Source organism: Taeniopygia guttata, chromosome 2 (genome assembly GCF_048771995.1).
Source record: "Taeniopygia guttata chromosome 2, bTaeGut7.mat, whole genome shotgun sequence".
In the NCBI taxonomy this organism is placed as follows: domain Eukaryota; kingdom Metazoa; phylum Chordata; class Aves; order Passeriformes; family Estrildidae; genus Taeniopygia; species Taeniopygia guttata.
The window spans coordinates 72,733,059-72,754,968 of record NC_133026.1 but is presented as its reverse complement, the minus strand read 5'-3'; the positions used below and the strand labels follow the sequence as shown (position 1 = coordinate 72,754,968).

The window sequence follows — 21,910 nt, the reverse complement described above, 5'->3', positions numbered from 1 at the left end:
CAAAACAACTAAATCGAATTAGAAATGGATGTTGGAACAGCATGGACTGATAAATAAGCTAGCAAAGGAATAAAGCATAATGTGGATAAATAAAAGGTTCATGACTGAATCTAATTCAAAAATTATACTTCTGTATAAATATATATTTCTCCTCTAATATTTAAATCTGTGAAATATAACACCTTGCTAAGAATAAACTTCAATATACTTATCCAACATTGACCATTTCTCTGCTTTATAGAATGTAAAGACAAACTACTTTGTATTATAAGCATTGTACAAAATTTTCCCTGCTGCAAGAATTTGCCAAAGCTGATATATTTTGAACTCAGCACAAAGATTAAAAACAAACACACTTTTTTGCACCATATAACTTGGTTTTCCCTATGATCTTACCTTTTCACACACTACAGTGTAACAAAAGTAGTTTGCCAACACAATTTTATACAGGATATCATTTTGTAGGTTAACTGATTTTACACAAAGCCTTTGTAAAGATCTAGTACATATTTAGCTTGAATATTACAGACATACACAGCATTTCAGTTGCATTAATATAACCCTATTTAACAGAGCCCAGGCTGTATTATTTCACATTTAATTACTTTGTTTAAAAATAGTATTTGAGCAAATGAAAGCATATAGAAATTCATCTGATGTAAACTGGAACTTAAAATAATTTACCACTGTGGGGATTCAGACTGCCATCTTTTTATCTTATTTTGTTGTTCATCTATAATGTAGCTCCTGATCAAAATGCAAAGATAGATGAACTGAGTGTATCTTTATGGCCACATTTTTAATTTAGTTGAGTGTAGCTTTGCTCGTGTTTCTGATGTTTTCTGAAAAATGTGCAAAGTAGTAGAAAAACCTTGCATAAAGACAGGTAAGGGCAAATTATCATGAGCATTATCTTTGAGGCCTTTCCAAATGTTTACATCAAAACTCACTTTGTACAGTGCCATAAGCTTTACAGTAACTCACAAAAAAAGAGATGTTGTATTACTGTATTTAAAAATTAATTCATTGGCTATTTAGCTGCAATGGAACATGATAGCAGCTTATCATTTTTCCAAATCAGGTTAGTCAGTTGGTCATTTCAATGTCAATTTCTAAATGCAAGGTTTAAAGAGAAAAAAAAGTATCTTCTGTACTTTTGCCCTCATGTATATCCATGTCCCCGAGTAGTGCCTGTGTGCATGCACGTGTGCATGTCCATGAATACAAAAGATAACTTTTAAAAAAAATTGTTTCAGACTACCAGAACTGTAAATGTCTGTCAAGAATGCTGGAATTTCCTCCCTTCTGTTTATGATCAGACTTATTCTTGCCAAAGTCTGCCTTGAGTGCATGATCAATTAGTTTGAATGAAATAAGCCAATTCAAACGTTTTCTGACAAGTCAAGAGTTGTATCTTAAACTTGTTTTTAAATCCACCTTCTCCACAGGGTTTTTAAAGCAATACACCAAGGTTAATATACTTAAAAACATGAAAAAAAAATACTAAATATATTGACATATATTTCTCCCTGAAAAAAATAAATTACTTGGACAATAAAGACATGGAGGTTCTATCTGCAATATTCTTTTACTTCTAGAAGCATTATTCTTAGCTGGGACGTCATTCAAAGCATTGGTTTTGAGTTTAATGAGCCAGCATTAATTCAGCTACAGGTTTCTTAGTAGTTCTAGGATTCTGAAGACTTGAACAACCCTGACCATCATTTCCAGGTAATATTGAGTAAGCCAAATGGGCATTTTGGGGTTGCACAAAATGAGCAACTGAATGTTAAATGATATTTTATGGGCAAACACTCCAAATACAGGAGGTACACATATATTAATTTGAGGTACTCCAGACATTAAGAATTTCACACAAGTTTAAGAGCTGTCATTATGCTTCTGGTATTTAATTGTACAAAGGTTCAAGCAAGACTTGAGTCCATAGGCAATGTATGACACTCCTGTTTCCTGTTCCCATCTCATTGTACCACAGCTTTATACTTACTAACAGGTGAGGAACAACTCTGTGTTTACACAGTGAGTGTCACCTTGCTTCACAAAGGTGAGGCAAAGGAAAATACAGGGCCCATGCAGAGCATAGTTTTAAATGGTTTCTTAAGTGTACTCAGAGGAAAGCTTGCTTTCACCCTTACTCAATCCTACTTCCTCACCATGGAGAAACTTCTCTTGTCACACTAAGTCTATGTTAGAATTGCTGAAGAGTGACTGCTCTCAGGACAGGGTAGACAGGTAAAACCATAAAAGCCTCCTTAAATCTTTACCTTTATGGTATGAAGGGAGAATGACAACACCCCCAACCAGCCAAGTGGAACAGCACTGGCTGCAGGACTAGAGTTTGTCCCTAATAAAATTTTTCATCAATATTTATACAGTTTAATTACTTATGCCAGATCCAAAGAGCATGTGTACGCACACACACAAACCTACACAAGTCTTGTGCATTACATTACTTAATACCAACTAAATGACAAGCCAAGAACATAATATTCACACTATAAACAACATACACAAAGGTGTAGTTATTTTGGCACACACGCAAGGTTGACAGTCAGTTAAGAGGAGGACACATACCAGTGCAACGCTACATTTGCTCTTGGCCAGTGCAGAGAATTCTTATTCACGGATGACAGGCACGTGCCCCCAGAATACATGCATTGCTGAAGGCAGGGTTATGTTTTGACTATGATACATGCAGGCACAAAGAATTAAAATTCAGTTCATAACTATGAAAAGCCTTAAGGAAAAAAACCTATCAATTACAACTTTAAAGTGTTGGTTTTGGAGGAATATGCATGAGGATTTTCTCTACAGATGGTTACAGATGTCTGGGATACTTATCACTTGCAAGTCAAACCCATAGTAGTCATTTGCCTTTTTGTTCTGCCTAATTCCAGCTACTATAAAAAATATTAATTGAGCCAATAGAGGGAAAATATGGAGGACTAAAATGGTACTTTATGAACAAAGCTTTGCATAATGCTAAAACAATGTCAGACTTTTGATTTCAATTGTCAGAATTTTTAATTTAGTTAAGGTCAGTAAAATAGATACTTGAATATAAAATATCTTTGAAAGACAATCTCTATGCTGATGAAAAACACAAACTGTGACACGAGTAGTTTTGAAATCTCCCTTTCCCTTCCCTAAATGAAAAGGCGATAAGAAGTATTAAAGTTTTAAAAAATACGGACTAAATTTTTGGCTATAGTCTAATATTCAACATTCCCCTTGGCATTACAAATATTTGACTACAATTAATTACAGCTGTTCATATAGGACCCATGAAACTATGTGTGTTTTTCAATGTCTGCTTCTCAGTAATGCTATTGTGATAGCTTTGATAACTACAAAGAGCAGGCCAATCATTTTTGGTTTTGGTATTTCCATACTAATGGCTGCAAAACTCCCAGGGAAACACTCAACTAAAGCTCATGGAGTGACTAAACAAAATTAGTAAGCAAGCCTTAAGAAGAAAATCCCTTTTGACTGCTGCATATTTTACTAAAAAACTACATTATTTTTAGAAAATTATTTGTAATGACTATTCATTTGCCTCAGTAAGGATTCTCGTTTCTTGTCCTCAGTCTTGTCAGGTTTTGATGGTCAGGTTAAGCTTCAGTAGACACACAGGTAAGGATTGTGTACTGCCACAGTATTTAAATGAAATTTGAGTTTGTTCTTTAAGGCAGTTATTTCTAAAAGCTATCTGAACTTTCGGATCACATTTCTTTTGGTAGCATCTACTGTAGTAATTAAAGCAAAGATAACTAGGAACAACAGGGTTTTATAGAAGATATCACATAAGACAGTGTTACATAGTGGAAGATGCTGAAAATCAAGCTGGAAATTTAGATGGAGTGAATTGAGATGCCCCCCCCCCCCAAAAAAAAAAAAAAAGAGAACATTAACCTTATTAGGTTCCCATGTCCTTACTTCAGACATGAAATTTAGTTACAGTCTGCAGCATGGTGCATCAGAAGAGAATATGCTCTACAACACTCTAAGGGCTGAAAATGGGGCACCTCCTCAGCTATCCCTTCCTGTCATCTTTGAGGTATAAGCTGTACTTTCTGTCCTGAGAGTTGAGGGAATAGCAGATGAGTAAAATGTACTTTTGCCTCATTCCCAAGCAGGCCTGGAACTTAAGAGCTAATAATCAAGCAAGTATTTAGGCTTTTAATTTCCTACCAATATTAGTGGAATAGTAAGAGCTTAAGTAAGCAGTGAACCCCTAATACACAGATGCATAAGATACTTTTATTCATAGCCATTATCTTTCACACCAAGCATAGTTAAAAGAGAAAAACCTTTACTAAGTACTATCTTCCTAGAAACAACTTTCTTTTTTAACTGTTTCATCAGAATGACTTCTTTTCATGTATGACTTTGAGGTTTAAACCTATCAGACTGAAGAAACAAAGAAGAAAAAAGAAATATGTTCCTCAAAATAAAATACTGCTGTCTGAACCATCTTCTCAGGTTCTGATCCCAAGCTTACTATGCCATTGAAAGAATTTCAAAGTTTGCATCAGGTACAAATAAAGTGCTTTGGTTCATGGCAGGGATTTTATACTGCACAAGCAATGCAAAGTAAACTCTGGCAGAACCTTAGCTCATTCCATCAGTCTCTTATAAGTCAATTTCTAGATAGTGTCAGCTTGGATCTGTCTGCACTCTCAATTCCCTTGCATGCCTTCGCTTCTATCATATGAGTGTGCTGATCTCTCTCACTTTGAACTAACAGCTTAAAACCTAATTATATCTTTAAATCTTCCTAACCAATCACTCCTCCTGTATGGAAACATTATGGCATTACAGACTGTATTTGGGCACCTGAGAAAGTCTGTCCTTTTTGTACCTAAAAGCAAAGTGTCGCCCAGTGTGCCAGACAATAGCTAGCAACAAACAAACACCCAGGTCAACAGTGTGCTCTGGGACTCTGCAGTAGGCTGGACTTCACCCTTTAGTGAGGCTGGGTCCAGAACTTTTCAGTTACCAATGAGTTATTAGTCAAGTAAAGTCAAAAGGAAAAACAGAGATACTGATTTTGCATGTAACTCAGCTGAAAGATTTATCAAGGGTCGTAGGCTCAGCCTTTTTATTCAGTAAAAAAAACTACTACCTTGGAGCCATCTTCAGGTGCACAGGCACCAATGACAAAGAAGGCTCTTTACATTTAGACAGTTTACTACCATGCCAGAATAATTTAGCCACTGTTGGTATCAAGTATTCTATTTTCTGCTTTGGAGTGTGACAGGTCCCCAGTGCAACACAGGAGTGGATAACCTTTCACTTTTCAAGAACACTGGGTAATTCTTGGAAAGGGTTCACAAAGCTGAACACTTTGCATCCTGAGCATCTTTACATATACCTAAACTCTTCCCAGGTAACCAAAGCCATCCATGGGAAAAATCATTTAAATCTTTACAGGAGCATGTGCTGTTTTGGCAAACTTCCCTCCCACTTAAAGAAAAACATCAAAATTAATTACAAACAAACAAAAGTATGTCCAAGTCCACAAGGAAGCCCTTGCATTTTGTTTGCTATTGTTGTTTTGGTTTTAGGTTGATGTATGCGCTCAAAGGGTCTTCACTGAGGGTGAAGTTACAAGACAGGCTACCACACAATGTCAGCAGAACAAAACATGAACAGTTTAAGGGCTGAAAACCAGTGCTCCCTTTCCATACATTGGCCAAATACAGATTGTTCACCTGCATGGCACATGACAGCACACACTGCTCACCTACATTTATGTACCCTGAGTGGAGTGCTGGTACGGGTAGGGGGAGGGCAATACATCTATTAACCTTTATTAAGAGTTGAATGTGAAAATCAGGGCACAAGTTCTTTTTGAAAGAAAGCAAAGCAGAACTGCAAAGAGCTGGTTTTGAATACTGAACATCCTATCTTTCATAACTTTAGAGAAACAGAGTCATACATCAAGATACTTGTTCAGCTCTTGCAGAAAATTGGAACAGCCTTTTCTCTCCTTTACAACCAGTATTAAAAAAAAAGTTATTTTTATTCCAATTAATTGCTTTTGGCATTCTGGACACTAGCTAGGTCACACTCAGCTGCCTGTACCTTAAACCTGTGAGACTGGCTCTCCTGGTAACATTGGAAAGCCATTCCCAGCAATACTATTAATCCCAAGTCTAGCAACAAGAGTAAACATAGATTCAAATCCCTTGTCCCTTGGATTCAAATGAATCTATCATAAAATGTAGCCCAGTTATAATGTGGGGTTTTCTGGGGGAAAATTGCACCTAATTACATAGATATTAATTGTAAATGTCCTTACTCCAAGGGGTCATAAGCTTTCCTTATATATGTTAGAGCTTAAAGGGCCTATGTGCCAACATATGTGCAAAACAACTTTCATTTAATAGCAATCTGATTGGCAGTGTTAAGTCATAAACAATATTTTAAAGTATTATTAGCTTAATGCACCCTTTACTTCCAATGTGAGGCAGTGCAAATTTGAAAACAGACTGTGAAAATCCTTAACTATACTTTCTTAGTAAAGTCTTGTTCCTCACCTCTCATGTTAGTACAATAGCTCCATCCAAATCCAGCCAGTCAGAACCATGCTACAGTACACACAAGAACAAAGACAAAGTATAGACAGGAGGAAAGTAAGGGCTGGTATTTTCCAACTCTTTCTGTTGACATAAAATACTTTAGAGCCTATATTGTCCTAGAAATAGCGTTTTTTCAGTTTTCCAATGAGTGGTATATGACAATCACAGGCTAGAACCTAGTATATTACTACTACTTATTTCCCAATAGTTTATTGTTGAATGTTTTAAGAAAAGTGCTAGATCCCATAAAAGACATTAAAAAAAAAAACAACCCTAAAGCAACAGTGAAATGAAACTGCATAAGTAATGGGATATTCTTCAGAAATACTGCTACAAAAGATCCTCTTTTCAAGAGGTTCTCTTTGACATCATCAGGGCAACCTAGGAATGTTTGAGATCTTTTGCTTGAATTGACAAAGTGTGGTATAACTGCTCTTAACTTTGTCTTTGTTGTTTGCTGGTTTGGGTTTTTTTTCCTAAAGCTCAACAAAATAATGTATTTTTTATACCTACATATTTATTTATTTTTGCCAAAATATGCATGAGGAATGTAAAGAAGTGGCATTGTGCTGCATGTAGCTCAGCAGATGTTGAAATCAGTTCCAGTTCCTGAAGACAACTTCTTGACAACATAGTCTCGACATTCAAAATAATTGAAACATGGGATTCATAACCTCATCCTTACAAATATATACTCTATCCCCCTCTGTGTTGTAAACCCTCAGCCTTACTTGTTTCCTTGTACTTTATGATCGTATGTGCCTGCATGCTTATAACCAGATACATATCCTGAGTTATCCACCAGGTCTTCTCGGCCAGCTCTGCCTTTTCCTTTCCCACTGGCATCAAACCTCTCTTTGTGAGAACCCGTGAATTTTGAAGTATCTGTGAGGCGTGAAACAGTTGGAGATGCAACGGTTTTCTATTGTAAGGAAAAAAAAGAAACAAAACAAAAAGACACATCAGAAATCAGCTATTCTTAATACAGATACTTTTACATGCTACCAAGATTTAAATCTTTGCTAATGACAAAGACTATGTAAATACCTACTAATTCCCAGCAATAGGATGCAAAAGATATTTGTTTTTTGCCATTACATACAATGACAATAATAATATAGCAGAAAAGGAAATAGCATAAATTATATCAAAACCTTTTGGAAGAGACTTTCAGTATGAGATACTTTTGATTAATAATCAAGTTCTAAGCACCAACAATATGAAGAAGTTTCATCTCAACTTCACATTTTGAACCATGTTCAAAATCCATTATGTCAGCATGAAAGCATAAAAGCCTAGCTCCACCAATATAGAAAAAGTACTCCAATACAACTAGAATTCATTGCTTCAAAAGACAATTTCATTCTAAATTGTAGGATTCATGAGAGAAGTAACAAATTGGAAGGACTGAAAGTTTGCTAAGATTAGTAAATTAGCATTCTATGAAATGGCACTGAGGAAAGACTTCCCTTCTACTGAGTTGTATCAGGCTCTTCAAAAATCAATTTTGTCATCAAGATAAAATAAATTTGACTATAGAAACAGAAAAAAAATATTTCATATTACAATATAGAAGCATGATAACCTGTGTGCTCTGACTAGGAGCAGCCTCTGCAGCAGCAGATCCTTAAATTTGTATTTTAAAATCAGGTGAAGAAAAAACACACACGACTTTCAAGCTAAAATGAACAAAGAGTGCCAAAATCTGGGCTTTTTTTTATGTGCACCACCTGTCACTATCTGAAAGAAAATGACCACTGGAGCGTCCTTTGCTCAAAACAGCATTGCTGAATGACCTTTAGGGAATTCTGTCTTGCAGTCTTACGAGTACTATTTGCAGAAGTGTTTATTTTTCTATACTGAAAAAATTGGTATCAAGACAATGCTTTGGAAGAAATATTGGTCTAATATATAGTCTACTTGTTCACATTGACCTGGTAGCAGCTTTTAACTAGGAAAACTCCAAATGCAAGACAAGGGCAATATAATCAATATGTAGTTAATTAAACTTAAATCATATTTGCTTTCCTTGTATTTAAAAAACACTACTTTACAGAAAATCAGTTTTATCTGCATTCTGCATGTGCATACACTCTCTACCATCACATCCACAGAGAGAAGTCTCAGAAACTCTAGTTGACTGCCCTTTCCTTTACCAAATTCATTTTCAGGACAGACTGCTATTCTGAGAATTTGTAATGGTAAACTTAATAACTTTTTGAAAAAGAAAGACTACAGCTTCTGCTCCTCTGTTTCAAAGGTGTGGCATGAAATGTATGAAGTTTTCCTCAACACATAAACTGCAAAAAAACCATACAAGAACCTTTTACAGTAACATACATACTAAAACTTGTGTGAGTGGATGGAAATGCACACATATTAACATGCAAGAAGAAACAGTAAAACAAGGATTAATAGAATGGCTCAGGTTAATAATGAAGGCTGTTCCTAGAAAACTATTCCCTGTGGTAAACTTGAGAGATCTGGTGTTTATATCAAGACACCTGCATTCTGATAACACCTCAACTCACATGACTTAAGGGTGCATCTCTACAACAAGACAGCAGCATGCCACACAAGCCCTTCCTTTTCCTATTAATATGTAGACATGTTTCAAACCAACAAAGAAAACTGAGGATTGGCAACAGCTTGGCAGATTAAAAAATATTATCTTTTTGTCACATAAAACCAATTAAGCAAAACGTAAAACCGCAGCACAAGGAACAGCACAAATCCAGAGCAAGAGCAACAGTGATCCCACATCCGGTAGTCTTTCAGCCCAAGATAGATCAGAATGCTTCCTGCAGCACAGGAGTCATAATATGTGAAATGAAAATTAAAGGCACTAGCTGCAAGGTGAACATTTTTTCTTCAAATTGTTTTTTACTAAGTAAAAACCGCAGCCTTTTCCTAAGGTGTATGTCAAGTCACTGATATGCCCCTTCTCACATATGACAGATTATTACAATTGAAATCCTGTTGATTTGCTGTTGGCAGAATTCCTATAAAATGGGAGGCTCACCTTGTCTCCAACACTACAAAGTCCAATCAATGTTAATTCCTTGTATGTTATGCTCTCACTCCCTGAACTGATGTATCTATATAAAAGATCAGAGATGAGATGCCACTACAAGGCTATGCAGAACACCTCATTTCTCCTTTTCCTTCTTTTCTATCATTCTTATGATGAACATCTATACATTAAAAAGAAAACAGTCCTTTCTTGTTAAGGTTGTGTGAACATTTTTAAGGTTGTGCTAAGATGTTTTCATTCAGAAAAGTCTTTGGAAATACAGAGTAGAATATACAACAACTTCATACCCATCCTGGGTTCAGGAGCAACCAGAAGCAGCTAGTGGCGCAATATATAACAGAATCATAGAAAAGTTCTGTGACTGAGCACTACTGAGCCTTGCTCCATCATCTTTGCACTCTCCCATCAGGTATTTATATACATGGATATGGGATTCACCCTTGAGCCTTCTCTTCTCCAGGTTACACAGTCTCAGCTCCGTCAGCCTCTCCTCATAGGAGAGATGCTCCAGTCTCTCCATCATCGTTATGGTCCTTTTCTGTGGACTCTCTCCAGTAGCTTATCAGTCTTCTCCAGGGAGCCTAGAGCTGAATGCAGGACTTCAGATAAGATTTCACCAGTGCTGAGCAGAGAAGGAGCACCCTCTTTGCTTGGCAATACTTCTAATGCAGCTGAGATACCAGTAACATCCCATACAGCAAGAACACCTCTCCAGTTCATGCTCAGCTTGGTGTTCATGAGCAGTCCCAGGTCCATTTCAACCAATCTCCTTTCTGTCTGCATGGCCCCCTGCACATACTGGTGAGTGGGGCTCTTCCTCAACAGTTGCAGGTCTTTGCACTGCTTGCTGAACTTGCTGAAGTTCCTGTCAGACCAGATCTCCAACCTGTCAGGTCCCTCTGGATGGCAATCATCCCATCTGGATGACCTATCATCCACTCCTCCCAGCTCTGTGACATCAGCAAACTCACTGAGAGTACACCACACCCTATCATGAAAATTATTAATGAAGATATTAAAAAGGACTCAACTCAGTATGGACCCCTGGGGTACATCAGGTTTTTCAGCCTCCAACTAGACTTTGCACTGTTCATCAATACCCTCAGGGCCCAACCATTCAGCCTGTTTTCAGTCCACTTCAGTGTCTGCTCATTCAGCTACTACAGCACCAGGTTGTGAGACTCTTGTAAGAGGCCCTACCAAAGGCCTTACTGAAGCCTAGGTAGACACTGTAGTACTCTCGTCTTACTCTATCTACTTGGGCAGTCATTGAATTGTAGAAGTTTACAGGTCAGTCAAGCACAACTCTCCCTTGGTGATCAGCCATGCTGATTACTCCTGATGAACTTATTTTCCTTCATGTGCCTGGATATGATTTCTAGGATTACCTGTACCATTACTTTCAGTGTCTTAACATGAAAAGTTTATCCATAAAGATTCCTCTACGAGCTGATGACTTATTTTTAGTGAACAGCCTTTATAAACTGAATGTGCAACCAACTGTTCTGATTAAAATGTTTTTTTTTTCTGTTTCTGAACAAAAGCAACTATGCAGATTAAATTGGGTATTGAGCAAAAGGCAAAACCAATTGAAAGGGTGGCCATGAGCTCATTCTCTACAACCCATCATTATAGCACAAGGGTATGGGGAGGCAAATAAAAAAGGGGGGGGTGGGGAAAGTTGACCATCCTTCTTAAGGGAAGAAAAATGTAGGAAGAAATATAGTGAAGAGCACAAAGGGCAGGATGAGAACAGTTTCCACAACAGCAAGTTACTACACTCCCTTATTTTTCACAATGAATTACATACAAACGATTCTGCCTTGTCATATAACAATTTTGCTTGAACTGTTTACTATCTAGAGTAAGTTATATAATCTCTCTAGTTAAATTATTCTAAAGGCAGTAAATTCCTTGGGGCCAACCTCCTCCACTTTTTTTTTTTCTTTGATACTGTAGAAGCCTTCATTTTCCATCTCTTATGTGCACATGCAGTTAACCACAAAGTTTGCATATCACAGAAGGTGCCCATGAACTTCAATTTTTTATTTAAAAAAAACCTCTGTTTTAGGAAGAAAGTTTTACCTAGCACAACAGACTCAAACATAATAATTTAGTGTTCCAAATTGATTTATTCTTTTTTTTTGTGCATTTTTTTCTTAGAAATTCAGTATGTTTCCTCACTTTGCCTTAGCATCTACAAAGAGGTGCTACTAAGATAACAAATGGCTTGGAGCATGTGACATACATGGAAAAGATGGCAGGAATGTGTTTATAAGGACTCAGAATTTAAAAGGAAGAGATAAATCTTATTCCTGTCCTCAACAGAGACAGTTCAGAAGTAAACAATAATGGGCATGATTTGGAAGATATGAAATTCCAACTAGACACATTAGAATTTTTCACCACTGTGGTTGGTCAAGTTTGGAAAGAGTGGGGATTCTCTGTCCCTGAGGATTATCAAAACTCAAACTTACTAAGTCACAGAACAATTTAGGTTGGAAAGAACCTTTGAATATGAGTCTTTATCCAGAATAAGGCCCGGCTCACAGCAAGGCTCAAAGAGGACTTCTTTCATAGTTTCATAGAAACGTCTCCAGTCAAGTCCCGAACACCTCCAAAGTCCCACAGCCTCCATGGGCAACTTACTCCAGGGACTGACCACACTGCAGGTAAGTAAAAAACTCAAAAAAATCCAACATCACGTCCAAATTCTATATTACCAATAGCCCAACTACTGTGTGAAGCAGCCCTCATACCAAAGACAGGAAGTGAAAGCTGTTGTCTTTAAACTCTGGAAACCTTAACAAATGCCACATTCCTCCTTTGACCTCAAGAAAGGCAACTCTACAAACTTTGACACAGATTTTGCATGCTATCTCAAGATAACTAATGAATCAAGGGCCAATTTACAGAGCAAGCAACACAATCAATTTCATTATTTTCAATAACTTGAATTTCTTCTAGACATGCAACATCAGCCCTTAAGGAACTGAAATGAACTACTGTAAAAAGGAAACGAGAGCACAAAAGTCAAGAACATGCATTTTGTATACTGTAGTAGAGAAGTATATAGCATTTTGCCAAGGAAAAATGTATGAACTGAAAGCTCTGCAGCTGCACTGGCTTGGCTTGTTTGCAGCAGAAAAACTGTATGAATTTTATGGACTCTAAAGAGCCCATAAAATCAACTCCTGTGTCGAGAGGCTAGAAGCCACAATCATGAAAATAAGGTAACAGTGTGAGACTGAAAGATTTCCCACACTTGCAGGACTTTCCCCTCCAGAACAAAGTAGAGGCAAAGAAAAGGAAAGACAATTCAGTGCTGCCAAGGTAGTGTTCCTCATTTTCTGTCAGCACACACGACCATCCCTCCTCAAAGCTCACAGTTCGAACCCAAGCAAATGTCACAAAAGCTCTGCACCCAGCACAGTGCAAAGGGCTCCATGAGCAGGGCAGTGCAGCACCACCCTCCTGAGGCTGCACAGGGCTCACTCCTGCAGCACCACAGCCCCTGGCAAGCTTGCGGGAGCTTTGTGCTGGGCAGCTCTGCACACAGCATGGCACCATTCCCAAAAGGCTCTCCACAACCAATTCCTGGGAAGGAAAAGCACCGAGAAAACCTACTAGACTTCAGGAATATCACACATTCCAAACGGACACCGAGTGCCCTCGCTTTCACAACCAACTCTTGGCTCCACTGGAACAACTTTGCCTCAAGGTATTTTCCACCGCCTGCCATCGCTGACAAAGATTCGGGATTGATTTAAAGCTGCTCCACAGCTTAGGCAGAAACTTAAGGATGCAAAACGCTGCAGGTAGGATCGTCTGGTTGGTTTTCCTTCCTGAATTACAAACGTCCAGACAGTAAGGAAACAGCCCCTGCCCGACCCAAGGGACTGACTGACTGTGTCTCTTCAGCAATCAGTGCTGGGAGCGCCTGCACTGCCAAAAACGCTGGTGACAGGCAGTAGGTGAGCTGCTCTTCTTACTCCTCACCGGAAGGGTGCAACACCTTAGCCACAGTACTCCTGGCTACACTGTCAGCTGCAGTCACCTTTCCTTGCTGAAACGGAATGCTTTCCTACATTTGCTCCTTCAGCCATAAAACAGCCATAAAACTTCACTATCTAACAGCACATCCTCCCAGAAAAAGTTGCCACGGAGATTTCTTAACGCAATTAAAATGCTCTGGGAGCCTGCACAATCGGCACCAACATTCATAGTCTCAGCAAGGTTTTGAAAATTATCAATCTGCTGGTAATATCCACAACCTCTGTAAAAATAAGAAACAAACAATGACTGTAACATGGAAAAAAAATTCAAAGAGAAAGTCTGCCCTCTTTTGAGGTGTGGGGGGCGTTGTACCAGAACTCCATATCAAAACTGTATTTTCTTTGTTTATAAACTCATGGGAATACACGTACATGCATTAGAAGTCTGCAGAAAGTCAGAAACAGAGATCAAGCTTCATTTAAAATTTGGATTTCATTTGTGCTCCTTTGGTTTAGGCATGTGCACAGGCACACCCACACAAAAGAAAACAATAAGCACCTCCACTTTAATAATGCCAGAAAGTAACACTACTTTAATCCTGGTAAGGACTTTCCATGGAGTGCCACTCAGATGATAAAGCACTGTAAGTCCTAATTCTATATACAGTACCTAAGCCTTCTCACTTACTAAGAGTCCAGCAAGAGGTAGAGAAAAGACATCAAAAAGGTGCCTTATAGATGATACCACTTAGAGCAACAAATTCACATTAATCTGTCAAATCTGCCTGACCCAGGTCTAGGTCAAGCTGTAACGGCAAATCAGGCGTTATTTGGCAGCTACAAGAGACCCCTTCCTTTCCTCTTCTCTAAGATTAATTAGACCCTTAACTCCAGTTCTCCAACATTTCAACAGTCCAAGTCACTACATGACGCCAACTCACGGGATCTAGCAGCCTGATTAATATGACCTTCCATAAAAACAGTGTGCCAACACTTCTTTGAGGAGTTTTTCGTTCTTGTTGGTGGTGAAGACAAAACAGAAGGGGAAATATATTACAAAGCCTTTTTTTTTTTTTTTTTTCAGTGAGGGCGTTGCTGAATCCTTCAATTTACTGTTACAACCAGTCTTTAATGAGACTTGGTCCAAAGCTAGATGATGTTAACATAAGCCTTTACATAGAATACAATCTCTCTTCCTCATTTTTTTCATGTATTTCCTGAAGAGCCTCTATTCATCCAGTGCAGCACCCCAGTCAGAAAAGCTGTGTTAACACACCTGCACAATCCCAGTGAATTGTATCTCTGCATCTAATTTGCCCTGCTTTCCCCACACTATATGCTTTTGTGTGCAGGCGTTAGAGACAGACCCAATGTCCTGCTGCATTTATAGAAGGGCAAAAACCTCCCTTGTTAGACTTGTCACCTAAATATATCTGCTCTGCCCCTGCTCATCCCTGCTGAGTAGTCCTCATTTCTCTGGTCCTATAAGCCAAAGCCCCATCTGCAACAGAAAGCCATACAGTCTACTTCTATCCAATCTTTCTTACTCTGAGGATTGGCAAGACAAGATCTCAGCTCCTTACCCATCACCCTCATCCCTAATCCTCTGCAGTTCCTCTTTATATGCGCCAGGTTACCTCCAAAGCAGTACTCTGGGTACCCACAAGGAAGAGAAAGAGGAAGAAGGAGTCCATGTGAGGAGGCTGGACAAATCTTGGCTGTGCATCTGCAACAATCCCAGATCCTGGCATCTACCAAGCAATAAAACTCCTGAGACATCAGGTGACATCAGAAAATACATGCCTTGATCATCCACGAGAATAATCTCCAGTAATTTTCTGTGACTGGTACCCATTAGTCCTGACTCATGGTACAGCACTGTTGTCCCAGTATAGTGTCATCCATTACGGAACAGGGAAGTGTAATAGCACATGAGATATTTGGGATGGCAAAATCTTCTGTAACTGTTCACTCAACTCCTTTCCATATTTTCACTAAGACACAGCTTATGCTAAGGCCCAATATAACTACTAATCTGTGGCCAGCTCTCATTCAACCCAGAATTCTTAAAAGAACCTGTCTCCACAGTATGAGATAGTGCTGGTCAACATTATGACTCATTTTCCCCTTTTTGTATCAACTCTAAATTCAGGCTCAGCTGACTCTGACAGGTCTTCTTGATCCTCACCAGTGCTTAGGATACTATATGTATTCTGAAATTGAACAACTGCAGGTCAAGCAGATCTGTGACTTTTGTTGCCAGAAGCCACAAGCTTTCAGACTTTCCTGTCTCAACAGTCTCTGTCCGCTTGGTCTCCAACTGTCACTCCTTCCTCACCTTGTGTAGTTGGGTTTTCCACAAATACCACGTCAGTCTCCTCTTCGTTTTCTTCCGCCATATGGAATCTCAGGACCTTGACCACAGCACATCTCCCACAAGAGTGGCCACCACTGCCCTGACCTCTGGGAAGACGCAGGAGCTCTCCGAAGCATTCAAGGCAGATATAAGACTTCCTCCTAACAGAGCCAAGGACTCTGATGTGCTAATGGCAGTTCTGCAGACTTCTACATCTTAATGGAAGTCTATGTGCTGGACAGTATCTCCTGCAGCCTTTTCCGACTACCACTGTATAGTCTTCATGCAGACCCACATAGTCTAAAGTGGAATTCCTAGCCCTCTTTGCATTTCTGCTGCAACAACTGTTTTGTCTCATTTACCACACTCTGTGGACTGCACTCTGGCTTTCTTGCTCTTGCTCTAACAGGTACATTTTGGTGAGAATATAATCTTGCCCACATCAACATCTCCCCTGAGCACCCAGGATCCAGCTTTTAAAGTGCTGTTGCTGCTGTACTGCTCTGCCAGCCATACTCTTCTCACCGTGAATCTCACCGGACTGAACCCTGAACAACCTGATCTGGCTTTAAGTTAGCCCTCTTGTGAGCAGAAGGTTTGAATGAGATCATCCCAGATTCCTTGCACTTGAAATTGTTCTGCATTTTTATGTCAAGGACACTGATGAATATACACTAAAGTTCTACTGTTTTTATTTTAACAGCAAACAAAAACCAAAGCAAGGATCTGTTCCTCTGGAGGAAAATGCATTCAGCATTGTTGTGGCACACAGCTGTACAGGAAAAGAAAGAACCTGTTTTACTCTTTGTAACCTTTGTGTAGGAATGAGGATAACTTAAAGGCCTTAGAGAGCTTAGACTTCATTTACATGTCTGTTTACAAGCTGTCAAAGTGATCTGCACTATATATTCTATTGAGAGATCACCATCAAGTGAGCTAATAAAGCCACTGGCTTCATTAACTGTTATCACTTTCCCGTGTTTTTCTTCCTGTATGACAAAGTCAATCAAACATGTTCTGTTCCCAGATTAGAAAGCAGCTTAAAATTCACTAGGTTTCAGTGTCTAACTGCTGAGCCTTCTCAACCACATCAACAACAAGCAGGGATTTTTGTAATTCTACAACATTCTGAGGGAGAAGAAAAAATAAACAGAAGAAAATAAAAATCTTCTATCACTTCTCTACCAGCATGCACTAAAATCCTCATTGTCTGATGTGAAGGTAAACTTTCCAACTGTCCTGCTGAAGGAGTGCTTTCCCCAGGCTGCCATTTAGTCCACACATACTGCCTCTGCAATCTACTTCCCCAGAATACCCAGTACAGAACATGAGAAGAAGCTAAGACACAAAATTCCACAAAATGCTGCTGAAGTATTCTTATTCACAAGCTTCAATTAATCATGCTTTCAACTCCTTCCCTAATATGTTTAGAGTAATGTGTCAGTAGTCACATAAAGTTTTCTGTCTGAACCAAATCTACATGACCTATAGCAGAGTTTTACAGAGAAGGGCACACTCTACATGGCATAACTGACTTACCTGAGAACTTTTAAGAAAAACTTACTAACCTTATTGTAGCTTTATCTAACCCTACAGAAAGCAACACAACTTAAAATTTCCACAATACTGAATTCCCAAAGTAAACAAAGCATTAACAGCTTATATAGAGTTCATATCTGCACTCCAGGGTTGCAGGACAGAGGAGAGTGGCCACATATTCATTTATTTATTTTAATGTCTTTAATTGCTAAGTTTGTGGGTCTTTTTTACCATCCAGGAATTAAAATCTCATGAGAAAACAAACATTAAATTTGGTTTTACATACACACATACATACTCCCAGCCTGCAATCTCCCTCCTTTTTAAGCTCTGCCTCCTGCTCCTTACTTTTCCAGGTAGCAGAAGATGATATTCTGATTCCTGTTTCTTAACTTCTTCAACTCTCCCCAGAATGGCACATGTTGAACAGTCAAGCCTCTCACCTCTGGCTCATATTCACCCTCTGCTCTTCTCCCCCTGTTGCTGGCACACTCATATACCTCTACTGAACCTATATGATACTACTCTGCATCTGCAGAGCTCTCTCATCCATGCACACCACACAGAAAGAGACTACTCCCTTAGCAGCAGACACTGCTCATTTCAGTGTCTGCTTGCTGAAATACCAAAAATGGAATCAGGAGTGAGGCCTAGAAGAATGTACACAATTTGAAGAAAGAATCCCTCAACAGATGAAGAAGTTATTCAAATTTATTAAGGTAAGTGAAGAACAAAAAGGAAGGTTTAAATTTTAAGTTTGTATCAAAATTACCACTTATTTAAAAAAAGAGTACAAGAGTAATAAAATAAGCCAGCTTTTTGCAGGATTTTATAACTCAGAAGAGTTCTTTCCACTTGATATTTACACTGATGATTTGTAGAGAACCAGTTTCTGAAAAGACTATATTTTCATTCACAGGTTTACAGGCAAAATTCAGGAGATCACAAATTTTCAGCAGATGAACTAAACTGAGAACTATTCAAGCTGATGGTAAACACTCCAGTATCTCCTAAAATACTGGATAAAAGCTTGCCTAGCTTGGGCATCTAAAAGGACAACCAAGCTAATGCTTTATAGCTCCCTTTTCATGTACAAAGCTTAATACCAGTATTTTAAAATTAAAAAGAAAGAACATTATAGCTCAGACAGACTTGGAACAAGAAACAAAGACCAGACAGACAACACGATAAATAGTCCCAGATTCCAGTCTTCTGGGATTCACATGGTGTAATTAAATGTATTTTAAGATGTCTTTGCTTTTTGGTATTTCACAAAACATCTTACAACTTTTTATTGAGGCTCTAATGTCATTATACTCTTTTTGATTTTGATATACCAATCTTCATGAACATTTCATTGTTGTAAGCATACACAAGAGCTCCTTGAAGTGTATTCCTGAAGTGCTAGTACGTGGTAGTACAATTTCTAGAAGGAACAATGACAGTGCCACACAAGAACACACAGTAGTGCAATACTCAATTGTTGCATAGTCTTTGCTCCCATTCTGCTTAGCAATTGCTACCTTTCAGCTCACAGAGAAATTGGATTTGTGGATTGTAGAGGGAAATGGTGAACAACACTGCAGTAGAACAAAGGGCAGGTAGAAACAATCTGTACATTAGACCAGTAACATACCGTTACTCCAGTTAAACCTGGACCTTTTCCTTCAATTAGTTTATACATTGCTTGAAGTGCTTCCTCATCACTTTTGTCTTTAAATCGCTTCTTGGAGAGTTCTTGAAGAGCTTCCTTAAACTGCTCAAAAGTAATAGTTCTTACAGACTTTCCCCTGTTGAAAGACACAGCAATTGAAAGAAATTACAAGAGAGCACAAAAAGCACTTCACTAATAGCAGAATGGTTTCAGTTTACCACAGTGAACAGAAAATTGCAACAGAACAGCAAGGTCCATGCAGCCCATTTATGGGGTAAAATAAAACATATCCCAGGAATATCACTTTATTTCTATCCTACATCAGTAGGATAGCACTTCATAGACTTCCCTTGATGAATGTTCAGAAATAAAGAGGAAATAAAGTGACTTGGGTCTACTGTCAAAATGCCTGCAGCTCATCAAATTAAATACAGCCTCATTTGGTTGATCACTTATAATGCCTGCATGTATAAGACAAGATCTGAAGCATCTTAGGCAAGTCTTTTTATTTACTACTTTTTATTCCTCTTTGAATAACTTGTTATCATATTATTTATAAGTCACTATTAATGTATTCACAAATATATTAACAATTATTATGCTATTGCGTAAAGCAAACTATTGAAAAGCATTTAAAAACTAGAAATTTGTCCTCAATTGAAGACTGACAGGTTTTTAAAGGACACATTTAAATTTAGCACCTGTTTTCCTTTGTAGACCACCATCTTCAAAAGACATTTAAAGGTACACAGAAAGCACAATATAGTAGCCTGGTAAACTCATAAATTTTGCTGTACAAGTGTGTGGTGCAAATTCTGATGAATGGGAAATTCACACTTTACAAACACCAGTTTATACTGTAATTCCTGCAGATCTTTTTTGGTCCATCACACCAAAGGTATCAGTTGACAGAACTCTTACAAAGTATTCACTACAGTGATATGTATAACCAAAAGAAGGTTAATGCATATCTGTTTTCTAGCATTTTAAAATATTCAGTTTAGGCAAGAGATAACATTGCAGAGTATGCACTGTTCTGCTCAATTCCCTAATATCAACCTAGTTTTAGTGTTCCTCATTTTAAAATTTAGGTATGAAGCAATAGCATTACTGAGTTTACTCACCATTAAACAAAACCCAACTATTTTTAGTTGTTATGAATTACAGATGACACAAACCACATCTTTTCCTGTATTAGTAAACTACAGATTCTCTGATCTTTAGAATAAGAATTTACACCCCAAAATTTAGCCATATAACTTGAAATGAAGTTTAGCAGATCAAACAGAACCATTTTCAAAAATATGTTTTGATACTTATGATGATATAATCTTAAATAGTACTATCCTCAAAAGCAGAAATGTTTACATTACAAAACTCTCTAAGTTAAAGTAATATATGAGAATCCATGTTGCTGGGAAACATGCTACTACATACATTTCGTTTGCTGCTTGAGCAATTTAGAGAACATTTCAAGCAAATCAGTGGAAAAAAATAACCAAGCACCACCACACAATCCAGATCAGTCCTTTCAACAGAGACAGCTGTTTACATAGGAATAAACAATTAATGCTAGGATAGAGAAAGTGTGCACCAGCAACAGAAATCTTGGACTAGAAAAGAAGTACACAGAAATCTGACGTAAATTAAAGCGTCAAAAAGACCATTGCAAAGAGCAATTCAGCGCATCATGGATTTATCTTTGATCTTCTTTTAGATACCTTCAGTGGTCAAATCCCTCTCAGCAGGGGGATGCCTCCACTAATGAAAAGGGGAAATGAGCTTCTGATTTAGCAACCAACAGTTAGAAAGTAACTCCTACTTAATTAATTAAACAAAATGAAATTTTATCCCAGGCTTTTAAAACAAAGAGGAATCTGTTATTCACAACAAAATTCAACACTAAGGGAACCCTCTACATAACTGTTTATTACTAGCATTCTTTATTTTTAATGCAGCCCCACATATGTATCAAATGCCAGCAACCCTCACAAAATAAACTTTAGGTGTTTTTTAACCAAATATTGCAAGTAGTTTGCAACTACTTGTCTGCTTTAGGTAAAGCATGTGCTGGAGTATCTCACAGAATTTGCTGGTAAAAGAACATCATGACAGTAGAAACAATGAATATAATCCAGCATTTCATTAATCAGAAAGACAGGTGGAATAAACTACAATTAACAACCTGGAATTTCTCCAGGATTCTCATTAATAAGATTAACATCCCTCTTCTGATGAAACATGTCCAAGAACTTTTAAGTAGCAAAAGAGATCAAGACTTCGTTTTGTTTTGCCTCTCATTTAGAAATAGAAAGCACTGGCAATCACTGCAAGGCTTCAGCATAACAACACCCTAAGGCCCTAAATTCTCTAAGGATTAGTAGCCAAGCCTAGCATTCAGGCCTTGCCAAAGGCAGTTTTCTGTAGCACATAGGTTTAGCTTGGATCATCAGTAAGGATCATTGCAATGGGAAAGAGAATGATCACTTTCACCAAAACCAGCAGAAATTCATGTTGACTTGTTTATTTTTCACGCAATATTCTGAGCTGGAAGAGACCCACAAGGATCATCGAGTTCAACCCTTAAGTGGTCATGGCCTTGTCGGTATTAGCACCACGCTCTAAACAAATGAACTGATCTCAGGGTTTTATTAACACATGAAGAATTTCCAGTTGCACACTTATTAAATAGAAGAGCATAACTTTTTTTTGTACAAATTGAAAGGA

At 38.1% G+C, this 21,910-nt stretch overlaps 1 protein-coding gene across 8 annotated transcripts in view; it reads right to left on the bottom strand.

The window, feature by feature from the left end:
• Positions 1–21,910, bottom strand: part of TPPP (tubulin polymerization promoting protein) — a 97,218-nt gene that overhangs the window by 34,803 nt on the left and 40,505 nt on the right. For 7 of the 8 annotated variants that reach the window (XM_072924214.1, XM_072924215.1, XM_072924217.1 and 4 more), the window contains 2 exons: positions 19,166–19,319; positions 7,337–7,527 (listed from right to left, as the gene is read on the bottom strand). In XM_072924214.1, the coding sequence (XP_072780315.1) occupies positions 7,337–7,527; positions 19,166–19,319 (345 nt within the window). Of the gene's footprint in view, positions 1–6,563; positions 7,528–19,165; positions 19,320–21,910 lie in introns of all 8 variants that reach the window. The other variant, XR_012053960.1, reaches the window with a different exon arrangement.